The sequence below is a fragment of the Ochotona princeps genome, chromosome 32, assembly GCF_030435755.1.
Source record: "Ochotona princeps isolate mOchPri1 chromosome 32, mOchPri1.hap1, whole genome shotgun sequence".
Taxonomy (NCBI): domain Eukaryota; kingdom Metazoa; phylum Chordata; class Mammalia; order Lagomorpha; family Ochotonidae; genus Ochotona; species Ochotona princeps.
This window is the reverse complement of record NC_080863.1, coordinates 9,188,739-9,211,220: the sequence shown is the minus strand read 5'-3', so window position 1 is coordinate 9,211,220 and position 22,482 is coordinate 9,188,739. Positions and strand designations below refer to the sequence as shown.

General features: G+C 44.9%; 2 protein-coding genes across 3 annotated transcripts in view; one reads left to right on the top strand and one right to left on the bottom strand.

Moving 5' to 3' along the window:
* LRRC17 (leucine rich repeat containing 17) overlaps nucleotides 1–15,930 on the top strand; it is a 28,339-nt gene extending 12,409 nt beyond the window's left edge. Inside the window, exons 2-4 of the mRNA XM_004591351.3 lie at nucleotides 4,456–5,374; nucleotides 10,767–10,922; nucleotides 15,255–15,930. Coding sequence (XP_004591408.2) covers nucleotides 4,591–5,374; nucleotides 10,767–10,922; nucleotides 15,255–15,652 — 1,338 coding nt within the window. The 5' untranslated portion in view covers nucleotides 4,456–4,590 and the 3' untranslated portion in view covers nucleotides 15,653–15,930. The remainder of the gene's footprint in view (nucleotides 1–4,455; nucleotides 5,375–10,766; nucleotides 10,923–15,254) is intronic.
* The window catches only part of FBXL13 (F-box and leucine rich repeat protein 13), a 165,597-nt gene that overhangs the window by 84,406 nt on the left and 58,709 nt on the right, over nucleotides 1–22,482 (bottom strand). For both annotated transcript variants that reach the window (XM_058657566.1, XM_058657567.1), the window contains exon 10: nucleotides 1,676–1,728. In XM_058657566.1, the coding sequence (XP_058513549.1) occupies nucleotides 1,676–1,728 (53 nt within the window). The remainder of the gene's footprint in view (nucleotides 1–1,675; nucleotides 1,729–22,482) is intronic.

Genomic DNA, 22,482 nt, shown 5'->3' with positions numbered 1-22,482 from the left:
GGAAATAAAATCCCATTCCATCACAGGGACACATCATGACAATGTGAAACTCCGTGTGTTCAACTCCGTGATGGGAAAACTTGACCCCCACAGGGTCAAAGTGTCAAACACTCCTGACACTTCAGATGCAAGACGCAGATTAAAAAAAAAAAAAAAAAAAACAACTGATGCCTTAAAACAAAACAAAAACTTTAACATCATTCTGAAAGACAGCAATAGAAAACGCTTTCAGTAACTGGGGCTCATTAAAACTCAGTCCAGGGCCTAGCGCGGTAGCCTTGTGGCTAGCCCTACCCTTGTACGCACCAGGATCCCGTATGGGCGCCAGTTCTAATCCCAGCAACCCCACTTCCCAGCCAATGGGGAGTGTTTGGGAGTGTGTGGGTGTGTGTGTGTGAGTCAAGTTGCTCTGATTCTGTTACTAAATATATAAAGATAGCTAAGCAGATTTTCATCAAACTGTGGTCACTTGGAAAGGGCAGGAGTAGAATACAGGCTGCCTATACATTGAACATAGGATTCAGAGTTGAGGTCGGGGTAGGAGAGGATCTCAGACTCAAGTAACCTTTCCTTGGGGAGCTGAAAGTGAGATAAGAAAATGGAGATGAAGGAAAAATTAGCATCAGGCATGAGCTCTTAAATTGATATTAATAAGACCACATAAATTGCAAGGCTTGAATTGCAATGTTCTTCTTAATGGCTGGCACATCTCCCAACATCAACAGTTTTAAGTACTTCTGGTCCATACAATGCTTGGTACCATATCTGTGCTATAAGGAATAGGTCCCTGCAGGCACCTCTGCATCCAGGCTGGGCCACATGGTTTGCAGGAGACATCTGCATGGTTACGGGCCCACTTTCCGACAGCACTCAAGAGGACAGAGCTGTTTTTATTTTTCCAACAGAAACACTCATGTTTAACATTCCACCCTAGCTATTTCTGAGAGCCGTAGATAGGGGAAAAAAATAACAAAACCTTGCAGGCCAGCGTCTCTGTTACACTTGGAAAGAAACAGGTTGATAGATGAGGCAGCAAAGCGTCCCTCCAAGAGAACACGTGTTTCTATTTTAGGCAGTAAATTGTTGTGATGATGCCATGGTTCAGGTTCTTGGCATGTAAACACTCAAGCATTGGGCTCCTAGTGACCACTACTTCTGCTGTCACATTCAGGACGTTGGCAGTTATTCTAGTGTCTGCCATCAAAGTATAGGATTTGGGTATGTGTGGATAGATTTTTTTTTTAACGTAAAGTACAATTTTCCTGAAAAGACTAGAGAAAACAATCATGTTGGAGAGGCATAATATCCATCTTCATGTCCCTTTCTATTTCCTTTGGCACAGCTGTTGATCCCCATGAAAACCACTGAAATACAATTCTTGTCTCAGCTATTTCTCTTCTCCTTACATGGGCTTTGGCTGTAAACACAGCTCATCGCTGTGTGTTCATTAAAGACCTCCCCCCTTGTCAGAGGCTGCAACGCTGAGCATCTATTTACAGAGTAGCAATAGCTTTGTACAGACTTGTGGAGTTGCTTCCTAGTCTTGTTTCACCTCATTTGCCTTTTCGCACCTTGAACCCAACTGAGCACACAGACATGTGTTCTGTGCAATGCCACCTCCAGGCTGCAAATCTGAGGCTACAAAAACAACAGCACCGCTGGTGTTCATACTTACGGTGAGGGTCGAGCAGTCAGAGACATTCAACTCCTGCAAGTTCCTGCAGTAGCCTAAAACAAATAAATTTCACATCACTCAACAACCCAGCACAAATGCTTAAATTTGTTCAATCCCACAGCCAATGTGACTCATTTGTTAGAAAATAAGCAAAACCCTTGTCAAGTAACATTGTCAAAAAACATCACCTATTTTAACAACCCCTTCAAATAATTTATTTTGGACTCACAATTAAAATGCATATACATGGTTGTTACTGTTTAAAGGTTTTTGCAGGAAGAGGAAAGCTAGGAGCCAGGAGCTATTTCTGGATCTTCCTTGGATACAGAGCCCCAAGCACTTGGGAAACCTGTTGCTGCTTTCCCAGGCCATTAGCAGGGAGCTGGAAAGAAAGTGGAACAGCTGGGACAAGAACTGGCACCCCTATCGGATGCCAGTGCCATGGGCAGCAGCTTTACCCACTCTCCCATAATACCCGCCTCTATTTTATTTTTTGTTTAATTGAAAAAGCAATAGAAAGAAAGAGAAATCTTCCAGCTGCAGATTCGCTCCCTAAATGACCACAACAGCTAGGGCTGAACGAGGCCTGGCCAGGAAGCAGAAACTCTACCTAGTCCTCCATGTGGGTGGCAGTGACCCAAGTATTTGAGCTGCTATATGATGCCTCTGAACTGTGCGTCAGCAGGAAGCTAGATTGGAAGCAGAGTAGCCAGGATTCCATTCAATACAGGAGGCAGGTGTCCAACTGATGGCTTAACCTGATGTGCCACAACGACCATTCCAACCTGATGTGTGTGTGTGCGTGTGTGTGTATGTGTGTGTGTTTTCTTTGACCATTTTATCATGAAACTTCTGACACATGCAAGAAAGTTGAAGGAAATGCACAATGGATACCTATGTGCCTACCACCTGGATTCTGATTTGTGAGCGATATACTTCATGGGATATGGTTCCATCTACCAGGTCTCTAACCAGTCCCCACTTTAGTTATTCTTTATGTGCCGCAAAGCAAGTGGCAAACAATATTACACCCCAACACTTCATCAAACTTTTCATAGGCAATTCAATAGGAATAGTCAAGACATTTGCTATAAATTTGGAATTATTTAATTATTTGAAAGGCAGAGAGGGGGGGATGCATACTCCCATTCTCTGGTTTATGCCCCCAAATGCCTGGAATTGCCAGGGCAGAGCAAAAGCTGAAGTCAAGAGCTGGGCACACCAGCCAGGTCTTCCAGGTGGAACTTACCTTATTGAGCTATCCCTGCTGCTTCCCATGGTCTTCTTAGCAGGAAGCTGCAGGCAGAGCCAGGAATGATACCCCAGCACTTACAGGTAAGTCCAGATCCCAGGCTAAATGTGCACTCCTGTTACAATGTTTTAGGTTAGACTTACATTCCACTTACAATGAACTGCAGAGAGAAAAATGAAAAAGCTAAGAAGCTAAGTGCCTGATTAGCTCTGGGACCAGAGGTCTCTGGTCAGAAGGCAGAGTGTCAGGCAATCGGTGAAGTTCCTGAGAACAGCTGGTGGGCCGCAGAGGGCAAGAACACAAGCCAAGGAAAGGGTGAGACACTGGAGGCAAAGAGAGGAAAGGCATTCCAGGTGGAGAGGACCACACCCAGCAGGGAAACTCTACAGCAGGGACTGGGGACTGGCCCTGGCCTTCCAACCGCCACAACGAATGGACAGCACATGCATGGCTCACAACCTCACAGCCCCAGCTAATAACAAGAGCTCTATAATCACTTATCAATTCCTTCCTTTCCCATGAGTGGACACATTCTAGGTAACAGATGCAAGCTAGGAAATACCTTCAGAATAGAAAAAAAATTAAAACAATCCTTTAAAAATGTGAGGGTCTTTTAAAGTTATAAAGGACAGAACAGAGTCCCAAGACAATCTAAATAAGTTATTGAGATGAACGTTCTTTGAGAATCAGCTAGTTGAGACTAATCCATACCCTCAACAAATCTTTACCTGGGAAATACGGCAGTGAACAAAACAGACCCAAATCTGCACCCTTGAGAAGTTCACTTTGGGAGAGGCAGCTCAAAGAAATAAAACATTTCTTTTGACAGATGGCGGTAGGTGCTGGGGAGAAAAAGCAAAGTAGCAAGGGGGTTGGAAACACATGGGGAGTAGGACAGGAGTGCAGTTAAACAGGTCCTTGCCCGGAACAAGTCCCTGGAGTCAAGACACACAGGAGATGACTAAAACAGTGCCATTTCTTCCTGGGAGTTTCCAAAGTCCACACTCAATGTAGTCAATGACTAGAAGACAGTAAAGACAAGGCAGAAAATACACTCAGGAGGCAGTCATTCCTAGGTTTGCCCATCCTGGGGCTGCAGGGGAAATTCCTTTAATGTCTTCAATCCAACATGATGATGAGCTCCAGGACCCAGTTTTTAGCGCACCTAACATTTGTGGACAGCTCTCTCCAGTCCAAACACTGTGACATGCCCGACACACATGAGCCACTTCATCCTCCCAATAGTGTTAACAAGTGTCATTGGTTTCCATCTGACAGATGCTGAAGGTGGGGTAAAACATGACTGGCTGGGGGTTGCACAGCTAAGCAGGGAGGAAGAGCTTTGATTTTCAAACTCAGGGCCCAAATGAGTGGCCACTAATCCAGGCAAGGAACCTTCCACACCACTGCAGCAGTTTTATTAACCAGAGCCCTTTGCTTAAAGAAAGGCTGCTAGAGCGTCTGTCAAGAGCAAAATGCCTGCAATGATCCTTAACTTCCAATTTTTTTTCTATTTCTATGAACTCAGGACACCTCCACTGGGCTCATCCGGTTCTCACTGTCCCTGAACCATATTAGTTAAGACTGCCCAAACTCGGGATTTCAAAAGACTACTACTGATCCCTCTGTCACAGCAAGGAATTGGAGTCAGCTGGTGGACAGGATGCGCGTAGTTGCCATGGTACTCCTGCTCTGCCTTTGCAAAACTGCCGCACTGCGCAAGGCAAGCTCCCCCGGAGGCGGAGGTGGTGCAAGAAGCCGGGGGGCTCCTGGCCGGGCAGCTGGCGGCCGGCGTGCCTCCAGCCTGGTGAGACGCTATGCGCCAGGCCTCTCTTGCGATGTGTACACGTACCTCCATGAGAAATACCTGGATTGTCAAGAAAGGAAGCTGGCCTATGTGTTACCTGGCTGGCCTCAGGATTTGCTGCATATGCTGTTGGCGAGAAACAAGATCCGGATACTGAAGAACAACATGTTTTCCAAGTTCAAAAGGCTGAAAAGCCTGGATCTGCAGCAGAACGAGATCTCCAAGATCGAGAGCGAGGCGTTCTTCGGCTTAAACAAGCTCACCACCCTCTTACTGCAGCACAACCAGATCAAGGTCCTGACCGAGGAGGTGTTCATCTACACGCCGCTCCTCAGCTACCTGCGTCTTTACGACAACCCCTGGCAGTGCACTTGCGAGCTGGAGACGCTTATCGCCATGTTACAGGTTCCCAAGAACAGGAACCTCGGGAACTATGCCAGGTGCGAGAGCCCCCAAGAGCTGAAAAACAAGAAACTGCTGCAGATAAGATCTGAACAGTTATGCGATGAAGAAGAGAAGGAACAGCTGGAGCCCAAATCCCAAGTCTCGGGGAGGCCACTCGTCACCAAGCCCGAGGTGGACTCGACTCTGTGTCACAATTACGTGTTTCCCATACAAACGCTCGACTGCAAAAGGAAAGGTTTGTATGTCTCTTACATTGCTAGTGGGGAATGATTACAAATTGCTCCCTGAAGCTTTTATAAGCTCTCCCAACTCATTCTCCAAGGTGAATGAAATTTATTCTGCAGCCCCTCCTGAAGAAGGCTGGTGGGAAAGGCAGTATCTTCAGGAGGGGCAGCCATCTGGGTGCTACATGTTTGCTCACTGCAAATGGTGGTTGTAAATGAATGCCTTTGATCTTCCATGACATCGAATTCACTGGGAATAGAAATAGGTACAAATGCCATCTGTATAATCTGACTTACACCAGACTGAAGTCCAAACGTGCTATGGTTGTACAGGTAGAGATAAGCCCAGGAATACACACCTGCAGAGGAAGGACAGGAGACCGCTCTCTGAGGGAGTAGGACAGTGCTCATCTATTACTCGTCCACTTACTCCAAGGTTTTAACACATTCTCGTTAACATTCTCTATCTTCACTGCCCTGAGTCATCCAGAGGAAATCAAATACAGAAGCCCTCTATGTCTTAAGTAGAGACAACACACACAAAGAGATCACCCTGTGCTGGTTCATTCCCCAGATGTCTAGGACAAACAGACAGGGATGAGTCTAACAGAAGCCAAGAGCCAGACATCCTATGGGGTCTTCCAACGAGGGTAGCAGGCGCTCAGGTGCAGGAGGGTGGCGCGACCCTGTGGAGCCAGGAAAGCATCAGCCTCTTGGACAAGGTCTCACCAGTTAACAGCCAAGCTCAGATCTGAAATTTGATCACCCTGAGCCAGAGCCTATCAGCTTTTGACTTCACTTGTTTATCACCCATAATCAACCCAAGCAAGCAAGCAGAAGCCTCAGTGATGCAAGCCTCAAAGGGACAGTAGCTGCAGGTTCTATGTGGCAAGGACGGGTGGAACTTTCCAGCTGTGGTTGTGGTGCTACTTAATTCTTCATGTTGAAGGGAATGCGCTATTGAGATTTTCTTTGTGATATTCTGACCAAAGCTGGAATCTTTATTCTATATCCCTATATATGTTAATATTTATTCATTTATTTATTTGCTTATTTAAGAGGCAGACACAAAAAGTTCATCCATCTGCTAACTCATTTGGGCCAGACACAAAAGCCAGGAGCTGGCAGAGACTCCCATGAGTGGCAGAGACCCCCATCTGGGCCATCATCTGCACATGAGCAGAAAGCTACACAGGCACATTAGCAGGACGTTGGATCAGAAGTGTAGCAGCTAGTACTTGGCCTGGTGCTCTGACAGGAGCTGCCAGCTGTGTCACAGTGGAACCACACACTTTAACAATCAGCACAAAGCTATAATTGTACTTGAGTTAGAATACTTGATATGTCTAAGGTTCTAAGTTGCATGCATCGGGTTCAAAGAGAAAAGGTCAGTTCATTAATTATCTGGGAAAAATACCACCTACATAAAACATAAGGCTTCTGCAGCTAGACTATGCTAACGTGCCTTCTTTTTTTAACCACTTTTTATACTCTTGGGCTAATCCCATTAAATGAGGCTAGTTCTGCTTTAGTGTTGTTAGTCTTTTTTGGGAGGGGGCTTTCCCCCACCTCCATAATATATTTCTCTTGGCAAGTATAAAAACCTGCATTTAATCTACTCTAATTTTATAATTCTATAAATGGCTAACAAATGTCAGATACTAAGAATAAATATTCAGCAATGCCCATCCCTGCTGGAATCTAGGAAGGGTTTTGGCGATTGTGTGCCATGTGTTAGCTTTTACATGGAACCTACAATGCCCTTTAATGTGGAAGTGGCATTGACAATAATAAAATAGAGTTGGCATCTAAACCCATTGGCAGTTTATATGCATCATGTCATTTCCTGCACATAACCCTAAAAGAGATACTATTTCATATTTTTATTGAAGAAATCATAAAACTGTGATTAAGAAAAGACAATTTGCCTTTCACAGTTCCCATGGGCAGGCAATGATTCAAATTACAAGCCATGGATCACTTATCAGTGTCTTCCTTTAAGATTCTGGGAGCATTTCGTAGCAGGACAAATTTACCAACGCCTGCTGAAGGTTTTCTCCCAGCATCGCATCCTCCTCTTGGGCCCCATACAAATTTGCCATGTACAGATCACACACAGGGAACCCAACGCTGATTCCCCTAAATCAGGAAAGGAGTGTTTGCTGGCTAGTTCAGATGAGTCAGATGGAACGCAATGGGTCCTCGATGTATGCCAATCTGACCACAAGGACCTCAAAGATGACTATTTTTGCTTTAACCGTATGACAGCAAGAAAAAGAAACAACAGCTTTATTCACAGAGTCAGGCACCTTGCCAACACAACTTCGTTTGTCAAAGGGAAAAACTGTCAGATTAGTTGAAGGCATGGTCATGCCATATTGAGGTAAATGGACTTGCCAAGAATATATGAACGCAGGAGTTTTTCAATTCGTCTTGCTTTAGAGTTACTATTTCGAATTACTTCTTTTACTGGAGGGAAATTTTGCAAGCAAATTGTCCCTAGTTGCTTCTAAAGTTAAGGGTATAGTTTTTGCTTGGGTTGTAGTTAAGAATTGTTTTATTTGCAGTCAAAAATCTCTCTTTACCTTCCATTACCAAGCCTTCAGGGTAGTTCTAAGGGTGATAGCAAATGGAATGGGAAAATCACATGGAAAATTTTCCCCCATTTCCTCCTCAAAATCAGCAAGGGTTAGTTGGGAAATGGCAAGATTTGTAAAAGTGATAATTCAGTAAATATGGTGTCCCTAGACAAATTAGCTGACATTTTTTTGGTAGCAGTAAATAGGAAATACAGACACCATGTGCTGCCTGGTCTATAAATGGGGGGAAACGTGGATTTTTTTTTTTTATTCTGGCCTGATGAAGCTACTCTTCAACAAGTTCTCATTCAACTGCTAAGCTAAAGGAACACAAGAATTGGTTTTACTCGTCAAGGAAACACATATGATATGCTTTTCCCATGTTTTTTTTTTTTTTAAGCCATGATGGCAGAGGGTTTGGTGTGCATTTCCTGGGTTCTTGCTAACAAGTCCAAAGTTGCTTTTTCAATTCATTCTTTCTCCAGCACTGACAGCTCTGCCACATTTCCTAAGCTGGGTTTCAGGGTGTTCTCCTACATATTCTTTTTGACCCATTGATTAGTGGTTAACCTACTTTAGCCATGTCCTGCAGTGGTTGCTCTGTCATCCACCCCCACAGCCAGCCCAGCAGATGTGGCTTCAGGAAGCCAGATGTGACAAACAGGCTGCCTCCTAGCACCTTGGAGCTAATCAGTTGGGGACAAGGATGCCCTGCAGGCTTTAATGATATTATGGGGCCTCAGTGAAGACTGTGGCTTTATTTATGGTGAGCTGGGCAGCCGCTGGAGGATTCTGCCATCTGGAAAACCGACACAGATGTAGTTGTGTCTTAACTGGATCACACATACTTATGACACTATGGAAATAACCCAGAGAAGATGCGATGGTGGCTTGGACCAAAGCTGTAACAGTACAGGAAGTGAAAAGAGGTGGGGCCCTGGGTACTGGGAAATAAAACTCCATCTAACTTTTCAAAACCTTCTAAAAAAGATGCCACAGCTGTTTCCAATAACTCCTCCAAACTTAGAATGTCAAGAAATTATTTCTTGCGTCTGTCCTCAGGCTTCCATTATCTGGTTTTTACATATTGCTAGAGTCTCCATCTCTTTGTAGTGCCCATGAGAGTGTAGCTCTCCAGCTTGGGTCTTACACCACGGTTATAGAGAGGATGATCTCACTGTTGCCACATTGTAATAAATTCAGATTTTAAAATCTTTCTCCTTTCAGTGTGTTGGCAGACAGGACGCTAGGTCAAACAGACCTACATCTTGTCAGAACACAGAAATGAGATCAGTCCAAATTTTCAAAGCACTTTTCTTACAAGAGGATTTACTAGTCCTGCATTATCACACTCAACAAACTTAATGGGCTCTGCTTATTTATCAGGCAATAGTTATCTATTGCTACATCAAAAAAAAAAAAAGACATCCAAAACTTGGCAGTGTAAAACCACACACTTTTATGATCTCAAGAATCTGAGGGCCAGGGACGCAGAAGTGTCTTCACGGGGGCCTTTGCCTCAGCACCCTTCACAAGGAGGCACTAGAAGTGTTGATGAGAGCTCGGGGCTCTCATACCAGTTGTATGAGGCCTTGCTGGGAAAGCGGTCTCTTTCAACAGGGTGAGGTTGTGGGCAGGATTCTGCTGCTCAAGGACTGTGGGGCTGAGGTTTTAGTTCCTTGCTGCCTGCTAGCTGAGACCAACCTTAATTCCTTGCCATGTGGGCCTCTCTACCATGGTGTTTTGTTTCATCGAAGCCAAAGAGAGATCCATAGCAACATGAAAGTTTCAGTCTCTTACAATGGCATCACGGAAGCAACGTCCCCTTGCATTTGCTGTGTTTTCTGGGTTAGAAGCGCGTCACAAGACTCGTCCCCCCCCCCCATCCAAAAGGAGTTTCCAAAAAAATATGTATATCAATAGTAAAGACTACCAGCTGTAGGGCCCGGCAGCATGGCCTAGCGGCTAAAGTCCTCGCCTTGAAAGCCCCGGGATCCCATATGGGCGCCGGTTCTAATCCTGGCAGCTCCACTTCCCATCCAGCTCCCTGCATTGGGCCTGGGAAAGCAGTCGAGGACGGCCCAATGCATTGGGACACTGCACCCGCGTGGGAGACCTGGAAGAGGTTCCTGGTTCCCGGCATAGGATCGGCGCACATCGACCCGTTGCGGCTCACCTGGGGAGTGGATCATCGGATGGAAGATCTTCCTCTCTGTCTCTCCTCCTCTCTCTGTATATCTGACTTTGTAATAAAAATAAATCTTAAAAAAAAAAGACTACCGGCTGCAAATGTAGCTCTCTCCAGTATACAACTTATTTATGCACTCCTTGATATAAATAATGATTCTAAGCCTTCCTCGCCAAGCTTTCCTAATGGGGCGGGGGGAGTAGATACCATTTCTTTTAGAAAACAATCAGGAGCATGTACCCTCTGCATGATGGTGATAACCATCGTAGACAAAGAAGGCAAGGAATAGTACTGTTGCTAATTATTAATATTATTACTGTTGTTACCCACTTGACAACAAGGAGACACCATTTTTTTATAAATCAGGGTCATGAAGTCCTTTGGTTACCCTGATATACTGACCCCATCCCATGGATTTCCCTACTCTTACCTAGCCTGACCTGTGTACTAGGCTTTGGTAAAATTTAGCCCATGCTATGTTTGCTCATACCAACTTTCTTGGCTTGGAGATATGCCTTCCTCTTTTCAACAACTGGTTCTTCAACCACTCAAGTCTTAGTAGTATTGGAGAAAACAGGATGTGCGGGGGGGCGGGCAGGAAGAGTGCCACAGCTTAAATATTATTCATGTTTCCAGAGCTGAAGAAAGTTCCAAGCAACATCCCACCTGACATCATTAAGCTTGACCTGTCATACAACAAAATCAAACAGCTTCGACCCAAGGAATTTGAAGATGTACATGAGCTCAAGAAATTAAACCTCAGCAGCAACGGCATTGAATTCATAGATCCTGGTAAGTGCCCCTGCAGAAACTGGGTGACAGGTATCTGTCATGGGAAGTGACTGAGGGAGGCTGGCATCACGGCTGTTGGAACACACACACCAGGGCACCCAGATACAGTGAGCAGAATTTGATGTATTGAACATAGTGCCAGGGAACAGCGAGCAGGCCAGCTGGACCATTCAGCGGTCCACCTGTGCATCACAGACGCTACTCTGAGGGCTGTACTTACAAATGCAACATTTCCACCTTTAGGGTAAGTTCTCCTGTGGGCCAAAGAGTTTTCCCAGACACGTGATTTGCCTTTTGGGGCACAGCTGGGGAGTTTCACTGCCCTTAGCTTAGGAACTTTCCCAGTCTGCTACGTGTCCTGGCCACGACCACCAATAGTCATCTATAATCTGTTGAAACTGACAGAGAGTATAACTTGGTTACATAAAGTAGAGCTTAAGTACTGGAGGATTCCAAGATGGTTGAACAGGAAAAGACCTGCTAATTTTCACCGGGAGAAGACAGTGGGAGGAAAGCGGAGGAAACACAGTCCCAGGGAATAGTTTTCGACACTCTACAGAGATGCTGTGAAGCAGTGTGGCAGGTGTGGCTGCGCTGCACTGACTGCGGCAGAGGAATGGGGAAGACACTGGCTTTGGGGAGTGGGGTGGGGGTACTACACTGCTGTAGCCAGCACCATGGGTGATATGACGTGAGCTGGAACCTAGCCCACACTAACTTCATGTCCAGCCTACAGCAATAGCAGGAGGGCTGAAGGCTGTGGGTACCCACAAATCAATGCACCCCAACAGTGGTGCCTGGTGACTAGTGGGAGACAGATGTTTTTAACATCCAAAAATGGTTGCAGTAGTTTAAGCATGCACATGTGCTTGTGACTAGGGGATTTTATCAGAGGGGTAAGCCTGGATTTCTCCACACAGAGAATTCGCGGGGTGGGTAGAGGGTGAGCGGGGCATCCATTAGATTATGAGGCACCCTCTCTCGCAATATACTCACATTATTATAGGCTCTGGGGCCAAACCGCCCAGATGAAGCACCCACAGGCAGCGGGCTCTGGGAATGTCTCTGCTGTTTTCATGCACAGAGCAGGCTTAAAGAGTACAGTGCAGCCCCTGTACCCCAAGACTACGGGAGCCCTAAGCACTAGGACTGGGACTTCTGTGACTGCGTGATAGGGTGTGGTGTGCAGCTGGGTCTCTGGGCAAGCACCCTGTCTGGTATCAGAGGATCACAAAGATGGCTGATTGACTACGGAGGATCATCCTCTAGCCTTGGATATGCTGGGATCCTGTATGGGCACCGGTTCTAATCCCAGCAACCCTGCTTCCCATCCAGCTCCCTGCATGTGGCCTGGAAAAGCAATCGAGGCCGGTCCAAAGCCTTGGGACCCTGCACCCATGTGGGAGACCTGGAATAAGCTCCTGGCTCCTGGGTTCGGATTGGTGCAGCTCCAGCCGTTGCAACCACTTGGGGAGTGAATCAACAAATGGAAGATCTTCCTCCCTGTCTCTCCTCTCTGTATAGCTGCCTTTCCAATAAAAATAAATAAATATTTAAAAAAATAAGAGAGAGACATTCTCTGTGGTGTGTGTGTGCTCACACACATACTTGTATGTATCTGCCTTTCAAATATACACCATAAACAAAAACCCATTGTTTTAAAAGTTTCCATGCAAACAAGTTTCAGCACCCTAGGTTCCTTTCTAGTCTAAGTTAAATGTATATGTATTGAAAGTAAATAAGAGTGCAAGGGATTTTTTTTTCAATGTATTTATTTGAAAGGCAGAGTGTTGGAGGTGCTCTCTCTCTCCATCTCCCATATCTCTGCAAGAGACAGGATTGGGCCCTCCTGAACCCAGGAGCCAGAAGTTCCATCTGGTCTCTAGCACGGATGGCCAGGGCTCAACTGCTTGAGCCATCACCTGCTGCTTCCAGCACCTTAGCAGGGAGCTGACTCCGCAGGGCTGAAGGGCCGAGCCTGGAACCAGCATTCTGAAATGCAACACGGGCGTCCCTAGTGGCTGGCTTCATCCATTGCACCTGGGGCCAGGGCACATTAAGCCACCACCTGCAAGGCTGGCACCCATTTCCAATCCAGTTCTCTGCTAATGCACTTAAGGAAGCAGTGTAGGAGACTGGATGGAGCTCAAGCTCCTGGCTTCAGCCTGGCCCAGCTCTGGCTGTTGCAACCATTTGGGGCGTGACCCAGGAAAGGAAGGAAGATCGATTCTCTTCAATCTCCCCCGCCCTCATATATAACTCTGCCTTTCAAATCTATAATAAATAAATCTTTAAACAAGATCTGCCATGCCACAATGTCTAACGCAATAGTGCTTTAATTATACTAGGAATAAAGATAGCATTCTGTTACAGCAACAGGATTTTAATTATACTCAAAGTACAGTAACGTAAAGGCAGCTAGAGAAAATGAAAGCACTTGCAGAGAAGTAGATAATAACGTAACATGCGCTTGTTTTCCTAAACCCATTTCCCCCAGGAACCATTTCTCCCTCTTCCGGTGAGCGGAATTCCTGTGATTGTGCGGAATTCTGCTGCCTCCGAGGGCTCTGTGGAAGATCTTTCATCTGCATTCCCACGTGTTCTCATCGCTGACACACACACACACACACACACACACACACACACACACACTGTGGAGCTTTGTTAGCAGTGGTGTTCTTTTGTTACTGCCTTTCCCTGCACAATTCCAGTCCAGGAAAGTAAGCTCTTCACTAGAACAAAGCGATACGGTCAAGCAGGTTTTCTTGTGTCTTCTAGAACAAAAGGGCATCTGAGCGAGCACTTCTCAAGGCCAACGGACGCAAAGAAGTTTTAAAATAAAAGATCTTCTATACATCGGAGTCTTTGTGATGAACGCCTGCCAAATGAGGCATGCGCTAATGATTGATTTATGCTGATAAGTGCACAGATGAGATGAGGTTTGCCAGACTTTACATGGTCTGAATGGCCTTCTTTTAAAATGCCAGGCATGTTCAAAATAAAAGGAAGATACATACTAAGGGGTTTACCTCTTTTTAAGCAACAGATTGGAATTAGCTTTTCCAAGCACCTTGAATACAAGTGGCATGATTATCATTTTCTGAGTTTACTGACATCCCACGGAGCTGCTAAAGCATCACCCGACACATTTTTCTTCTCCTTTTCTCCCCATGCACTTAAGCCTTACAAATCAAAGAGTGAAATATTTTCCTACTTTGAGCTTTTCTTGTGGCATCCTTCCAGTATAATGCACCACACCCCCCACCCCACCGCCCCAAACGCCCATGATCCAGAAATACACTTTTTAAGGGCTAACTTAAAACTGATTTTTCCCATTAAAGATTGTATTCTGGCCAATATCATCAAGGGGAAAGGTTTGTGTGAGAGAGAACAGACTTCAGAATTTTACATTTGGACACATGCACAGCGGGGAAATAAAAACAAAATTGTCTCCAGCTCAAAAGTCCTGTCCAGCAGAGGTAGCAGAGAAAGAAAATATTTTTATTATTGAAGGAGTGTGGTACCAGAATGTCCCATACAGACATTCTCATGCAGATCACAGGCAAACCCTTGAGACGGAACTTCTCTCAAACAGCCAAGAAGATACACCCATGTCACACATGTTTTCAGCACCAGTGGCAAACAGCCCTTTGTCAGAGGATTTGACAGTGCTTGTCGTCACCCGCAGCTCATCCTGACCTGATCGCTGGGGAATCTTCTGTGTCAACTAATTGCCTTTATTGGAAAAACACAAGTACTTTCAAAGGAGACAGAACAGGGAATTAAAAAACAGACTTGTTTTAGGTTATACCAAAAATGTTTGAAATCCATGCAAGCAAGGGGTCTTGAAACAGTTCATGGAAAATGAATAATACCAAAAAAAATGCATTCCGTGCGTACCAATTTTGCTTAACACCAAAATCAATGTATCTTTCAGTCCCGTTTTCAACCAATTCTTGAGGTACCCTCAGATCTTTCAGGCAAGGGTTGAGTTTTGCAAGTGGAGGCAAAGTGCCAGCAAATTTGGCTTCTGCCTGCCCACAGAAACCTAAGGATTTTAGACATCTCTCTTGATGCCTCCATTTCTAAGAGATGCCTCTCAAGTCCTTCAAGACTGGGTCATAAGGGTGACAAAAGCTCTATATCTTCAAATAGATGGAAAAGCAGTTCATAGACAGAAGAAATTACTTATGAAGTAAGTACTCTGAGAGATGAGAGAGGGTAAATACCAGGATGAGTGAAATCTGTTATGATACATCTTGCATTAATTATTTTAGGACACCCAGTTGCATTGATTCCATGACTCACTGATTTAATGTTTTCTCTTTCTAGCTGCGTTTTTAGGGCTCACACATTTAGAAGAGTTGGATTTGTCTAACAACAACCTGCAAAACTTCGATTACGGAGTGTTAGAAGACTTGTATTTTTTGAAACTCTTGTGGCTCGGAGACAACCCTTGGAGATGTGACTACAACATCCACTACCTCTACTACTGGTTGAAGCACCACTACAATGTCCATTACAATGGCTTGGAATGCAAAACGCCTGAAGAATACAAAGGGTGGTCTGTGGGGAAATATGTTCGGAGTTATTACGAGGAATGCCCCAAAGACAAGTTACCAACCTATCCTGAGACCTTTGACCAAGACACAGAAGATGACGAGTGGGAGAAAATACACAAGGATCACACAACCAAGAAGCACAGTGTGAGGATCACTATAGTGGGATGATGAAGCAGTTGTTCTGCTGAGAACAGTTGGGTATTTGCTATGTTGGAGTTAGAGAACCATGTTTACATGTTGATGAACTGTGTTGGCCAATTTGTGCAGGGTTACCTGGCCAATGGAAGCTTTTTTTTTCAGTCTAATGCCCATGATTTGTTATCCGGGCAAAGGTGGAGATCAGGGGGTGGCTTCCATTTCTGCTGGCCCGCCCCTTCAAGAAGGGCCTCGTGTGATCCAGGATTCCACATTGGGAGCTTACAGGAGCCAGGTCCTAAGGATGGCATTAGGATGGCATTAGGATTTCATCATGTCCTATATAAACGGTTTTGTTGCTTTTTGAAAATAAAAAAAAAAAACTTGGTTCACTTGTACTTGCCTTTTGATGACTCTATGTGCAAATCTAAAGAGGATCAAAATGGAGAAGCAAAGTATTTGTCCATAAAAAAATGTCATTCTGTCCTTCTACCCCCACCCCCCACCCCAACAGTCTTTCAGTGAATCAGCCCATGCAATAAATACATGTCAATTTCTGATCGTTGTAAATGACCAGAGGAGATCCTGGTAAAACCAAATTTTCAATCGCTCTTCACTGATCCTTACCTCTCCCATCAAAACAAACAAACAAACACCACCAACAACAAACAGCAAAGCTAGATCTAAACGAGAACTGTGGAAACAATAAGTACAAATATGAGAATTACACTTGGGCAAGTATTTGTCCTACCAGGTAAGCCACTGACTGGAACGCTCACACCCTCTGCCAGTGTCTGGGTTTGAGCTATGGCTTCACTCCCAATTCCAGCATCTTGTTAATGAGCACTGTGGAAGGTAGCAAGGGATGGGGCGACAAGGCAAGTCCTCATCATCCAAATGAAAGACCTGAATTGGATTCCTGATGCCTGCTTTGACCCAACCCAGCCCTAACCAACACAGGTCTTCACTGGAAAGCAAACCGGAACGTGGAAGCTTCCCATCTGTCTGTCCGCCAACCTCCCAAAGCACAGAAGGGTGGGAGGAAAGGGAGAGAGGAAAGGGAATCACATTGGAAGCTGGCCAAACAATGCTAACTCTTGAGAGGCAGAGCTGGAATCACAACTCTTAAAGAGAGAGATGTAAACACTCATGGTAGTGTCTTTCCCCGAGCAATGTTTGGACCGAGAAACTGCCTGTCAGAGGGCAAAGTGAATATGTTAAGGAGCATAAAGCAAAGCATAAAAATCAGAATCCAGGGTCAGAATTTGGGATCAAGCTGAAAAACAGGAAATAATATCAGATACAATGGATGGGGGGGGGTGGGCGGGAGCTGCAGGGGGTGTGCAGCTGAAATCCTGTGGCTTGGGGATTGCAGCTCAAAATCATCTTACTTAAAGAAACAGGTCACAAGAAAAAAAGAGGAAATACATGGAGAATTGAGACCTCTGATCCCCTGCTCTGCATTTAATCAGTTGTACTCTACATAGAAAACAAAGTTCCAAGGCACACATGTATATCCTTGGTGACTGACCCTTATGTAGGTACCCCTGTTCGCACTGTTTTGATAAAGCTATCGAGGTGTTCATACCAAGTGAAGCAATTGGTCCTGCAGTGTGGAAGATGACGCATGACAGATGGTACTGAGCACATTTTAAGTACCTATCGTATGCCAGGCACTGTGCTGAAAGAGCTCCGTACATTCCACTTCCAATTGTCACAGGATCCCTCTGCAGCAGGTAGTACAGCCTGGCTTTTATAGATGAGGTATCCGAGGCTTCAAGTTTAGGTAATTCGGAGAGAGCCACAGAGGCAGCACGTGGCAGAGCCTGGACTCAGGTCTGCCCAAGTCCTTCCCACTGTGTGAAGCAGCAGAGTGCTCTAAAGGCAACTGTCTGCCATGACCGCCTGGCACCAGAACCTGCAGAATCAAAGCCTCAAAGACGAAAGGTTAGCCATCTGTCCAGGAAGCCCCAGGGACAGCAATCAGCAGAAGAGGGCAGCAGGAAGGTGGGAAGAATATCTTAGAGCCAAGACATTAAATCTGTACTGAGGTGCATAGGAAACCAAGGGGTGCGGCGGGTCGGGGGGATTGATAGAATCCCTGGAACCTGTACTTTAGGAAATGACCCTGGATAGTGAGGTTCTGATTCTGGGCACAGTAGGCCCATTACACCAAATGGTTTGAGTCAGCACTGAAGACTTAGATATACTGGTTCCCAGAGCAAATTCCCGTGAAGCAACAGAGACACCTATTCAACTAGAAGTGTGACCAGGCAGACAGAACAAATCCCTTTATTGCTCATGAGGTTCAGGGTGGACCATGGGACCTGAGAGAGCCAAGACCAGATAGCAGAGAAATCTTGGTGTGACCTGCAGTAGGAGATAGGAGGCAAGAGGATGCTGGGATGAAACAAGAAAGTTAAACCTGATTTAGAGGAAGGGTCCACGCTCGTCTCTAGTTTAATTATTACAGGCAAGCTGGTGGAGAGGGGGTGTTTCAATTGGCTGATTGTGCATTTAGTTTCATTCCAAGAGATCCATTTGGAAATAAAGTTCACCTCCAAGTCAGAACCAATCCAGACCATGCAAAGCAGCTGGAGTTGCTCGTCTCTTCGGGATCAGAGACGCAGATCAGCCCGTCCTCCGTGACAGAGTTGAGACTTTTCAAGGGAAGCACAGTTGTTCCACGATGGAAGGAACACTGGGACACTCCTCTCCTAGCAATTTCTTACTTGGCAATGGCTCTCTCAATTTGCTTTTCACTTTCTTTCCACTCAGCAGGTGAAGTTCATGGACTAAAAAATAAGTAGTCTATGGTAGCCGGAAATACAAAACTCTTGAATATATGTATGTTTAGCATTTGACTGCCTGGATCAAGTCGTGTGTGTGTGTGTGTGTGTGTGTGTTAAACTTTCCTGCTACTCCTAAGACTCTGGTCTTCTCTCAAGCAAACAAGATTTAACATAAGCTGAGGTCTCATGAGTCCTCGGCTCAAGTTTAGCTCTGACTTAATGTCTAGTTATAGGGGGAAGAGATTTAACTTCAACCAGATGAGTTCATTGCATTTACAAACCATTCTTTCCTCTTTCAAAAAAAATAACAAGAAAAATCCAAGCCCGAGTCCTGCTCTGGCAAGGGAAGTGATTCAGAAACGACAGCTGCCTGTTCATGCTCTGCCTTTTCAACATCCAAAGATAAAGCTAATCTTCTTCCAAAGCTTTTATTGAAAGAGGATTACAAACTCAACTCTTGTTTCCACTCAGCCAAACAGCCCAGAAGATCAACCTCAATCTCAAAGTCAAAGAACCAAACTTCTTGCCAGAAATATGTGTCATGCTAGAAATAGCAATACATGAGCTCAGGATGAAAAGCTAAAACATCCTTGAGACTGATTTTTACCTTGGATAGATACACTCAAGGCTGCTGGAATTAAAACTGGGTTTAATAACTATCTTTGGAAAACAAAAAGCAGACATGACCTCTCCTGCAAAAATCAAAATCTGATCAGACTTGCATGCTTAGTTGTTTCTGTAAGAAATACATTTATAATAGGAATTATACCTGAAAGAAAAAGAATTATACTTGCAAGAAGGTATTAAACAAAATATTTTTAAAATAAAACAAAGGGCCCAGTTGATGGGCTAGTGGTTAATGTTCTCGCCTTGTACATGCCAGGAACCCATATGGGCTCCGGTTTGTGTCCTGGCTGCTCCACTTCCCATCCAGCTCCCTGCTTGTGGCCCAGGAAAGCAGTCGAGGATGGCCCAAAGCTTTGGGACCCTGCACCAGCATGGGAGACCTGGAGAAAGCTCCTGGCTTCGGATCGGCTCCGCTCCGGCCACTTGGGGAGTGAACCAGCTAATGAAAAATCTTTCTGTCTCTCCTTCTTTCTGTAGATCTGCCTTTGAATAAAAATAAGTAAATCTTACGAAGAAAGTAGACAACAAAATACTCCAAAACTAACAGCATGAAAATATTTTAGGCTGTTTTAACATTTTGAATTCAGACAGAAATATGTGCTGTAATATGTATACATATGCATTAAATCGGTCATATATATATATATATATATATATATATATATATATGACAAACTATTTGCTGATAAAATGAACACAGGGTCAATATGCCTACTGCACAGCAGAAAATTTGACTTAGATACTTTAATATCTGACTCTTCACTCTTTACACGAGTCACAACCAATCTTGTCCGTTTTATCCTTGTCCCAAACTGCCCAGGAGCCTTGTGCCCAAGTATCATGGGACAGCAAGTGGAGCCACTACTTGGGAAGCGTGCATCCCAAAGTTCAAGTCCCAGCTGTTCTACAGCCCATCCAACCTCCTGATAATGCACTTGGGAGTCAGCAGACGGCGACTACAATCCCTGGATGCCTGCCAACTATGTGGGAAACTAGGAGTTCTTGGCTCCTGTCCTCTTTGGCCTGGCCCTGTTACAGCCATTTGGCTAGTGAAGCAACGGGTGGAAGATCAATTCACTCTTGCTCTACCTTTCAGATAGATAAACAACAAAAACCCAGAACACTGATAGCACCAGATGCTGTTGGAGATTGGGAGCAATACGACCTCTGTCATCACCAAAAAGAATGCAAAGTGGTACAGCCGCTTTGGAAGACAGTTTAGCACTGTCTGTGTTACGAGACTGAATGTGTTTGGATCACAACACCTAGCATTCATGTTCCTTGGCATCTACTCAGACAGGTTGGAAACACACACACACACAAATAAAACCTCCACATGAGTGTTTACAGAAGCTGTATTCATAACAGCTCAAACTTGGAAGTAACTGCAAGATGTCCTTCAGTATGTGACTGTGTAAATAAACTGTGAGACACTCAGACAATAGAATATTATTTAGCACACACAAAAAAGCAATGAGAAACAAAACCATAACCAAGACATCCAGGAAGTTCAAATGGGTATTATCCTGTGCATGTGTGAACTATACTAGTATGCCAGCATAACTGCTTATTCTTTATTATTATTATTATTATTATTTAAGATATGTGGAGAAGACAGGGAATGCCAGGCTGGGGCATGCCACCCAGCACTAAGGAGAGGATGGGAGGGTGCAGTAGATTGTCCATGGAAGGGGGACTGGGGACTTACCAGAGTGGGAGCAGCTAAAGGTTTGAAAGGGTGGGATGATTTCTGGGTTCTTATCAGAGACTAGGCCCCTGCACTTGCAGGTAGGCAAGAGAGCTGAGACAGATGGTTTAGACGGGGAAAAGAGAGGGCATGTCTGGATCAGGCCAAAGCATCTGTCCATGTCGGAAATCTGTCTTGGCCAAAAAAAGCATCACTTGTCACCCACAGGCACATGTGAAAACTGGGGCTGGGAGAATGCCTGGTTAGACTAAGCCATAGTACCCACCCAGAGCAAGGGGTGAACCACATCAAGCTGAGTTACAGCACCCACCAGAACATGAAAGAACCAAATCTGGGGGCAGAATCTGAAGGGGACTTGTGGGCTCTCCTCTGGGGGACTACAGCACCTGCTGATAAGAGTGGACAGCTGGAAGTGGTGACAGGCCAAGCCAAACTGGATCATGGAACTCGGCTGACTAGAACTCAGTTAACAGGAACGCACCTGAAAGTCACACGAGTTGGGGCTCCTGAACCATCCACTGCTGCTTTCCCAAGCCACAAGCAGGGAGCTGGGTGGGCTGTGGAACAGCCGGGACTAGATACAGCTCCCACGTGAAATGTTCATGCCTGAGAGTAGAAAATCACCCTGTTGGCTCTGCCCACCGCAACCATCTTGGTGGGCAGAACCCAGGTAAGTCTGAGTGGCAGAGCGCATTCTGTGGCTGTGGCTGTGGCTGGGAGAACCTGTGCCATGTCAGGCTGCCTGCTGGGAATCCTAGCTCCCCATCTACCGCTACTGGGTTGGGGGGAACGCCCTGGGCTTGCCCAAGGCCAGTGCGCCAACTGGTGTCAGGCTCTGACCACTGGCCGCCCAACGGTGAGCTCTGGGGTCTTGAGGATATCAGTTATTGCCTAGGGTCATCCATGGATAAGGCCACTGTATGTGTAGGTGAGGAATGAATCCTGAGGGACACTCAACGACAAAGCCACTGTACTTGCAGATAAGCAAGAGGACTGAGACCTGGTGGTTTGGAGGAGAGAGACCTGAGATCTTTGTGGGTTTCTTTGAAAATCCCTGCAGCTAAACCACTGGACTCAGAACTCCAACCATATAGAAAATTGCAGCTTCCACAGTCTGACTGTGGAATGTATGTGTCGAGCTGGGCCTCCTCAGTGGCTCAGACGGAGCAGATGTCATTGAAGAATACTTCAAGTGCAAGAAATGAATAAATAAATGTCTGGCTCATAAAAAAAATCTGCTAAAAGCCAGAAGGGAATTCAATCTGTTGTCAGTCATAACACTGCAAATATATATATATATATATATATATATATACACACATATCTATATATATTTATATATATAAAGCTATATATGTATATATAAGTACATATATATTTATATATATAAAGCTATATATGTACATATAAGTACATATATACTTATATATAAGTATATATACATTTACATATATAAAGCTATATATATATAGCTTTCCACATTACCAAATATAACCAATCAGAATTATTCCATTTTGCATTTCTTTTTTAAAATACAAGGCTTTGCTGATCCAGCTGAAACTCTTAGTTACTTCTGCTCTATTTTATTAAAATTTTTCCCATCTTTCTTGCATCTGGGCTTTTCCAATCCCATGCAGGCCTTTCATGTGTTATTTAGGGGTGTGTGTGTGTGTGTGTGTGTGTGTGTATTTCCTTTAACGTATATTACTGGGGGAGGGGGTGTAGCTGTTACGGCA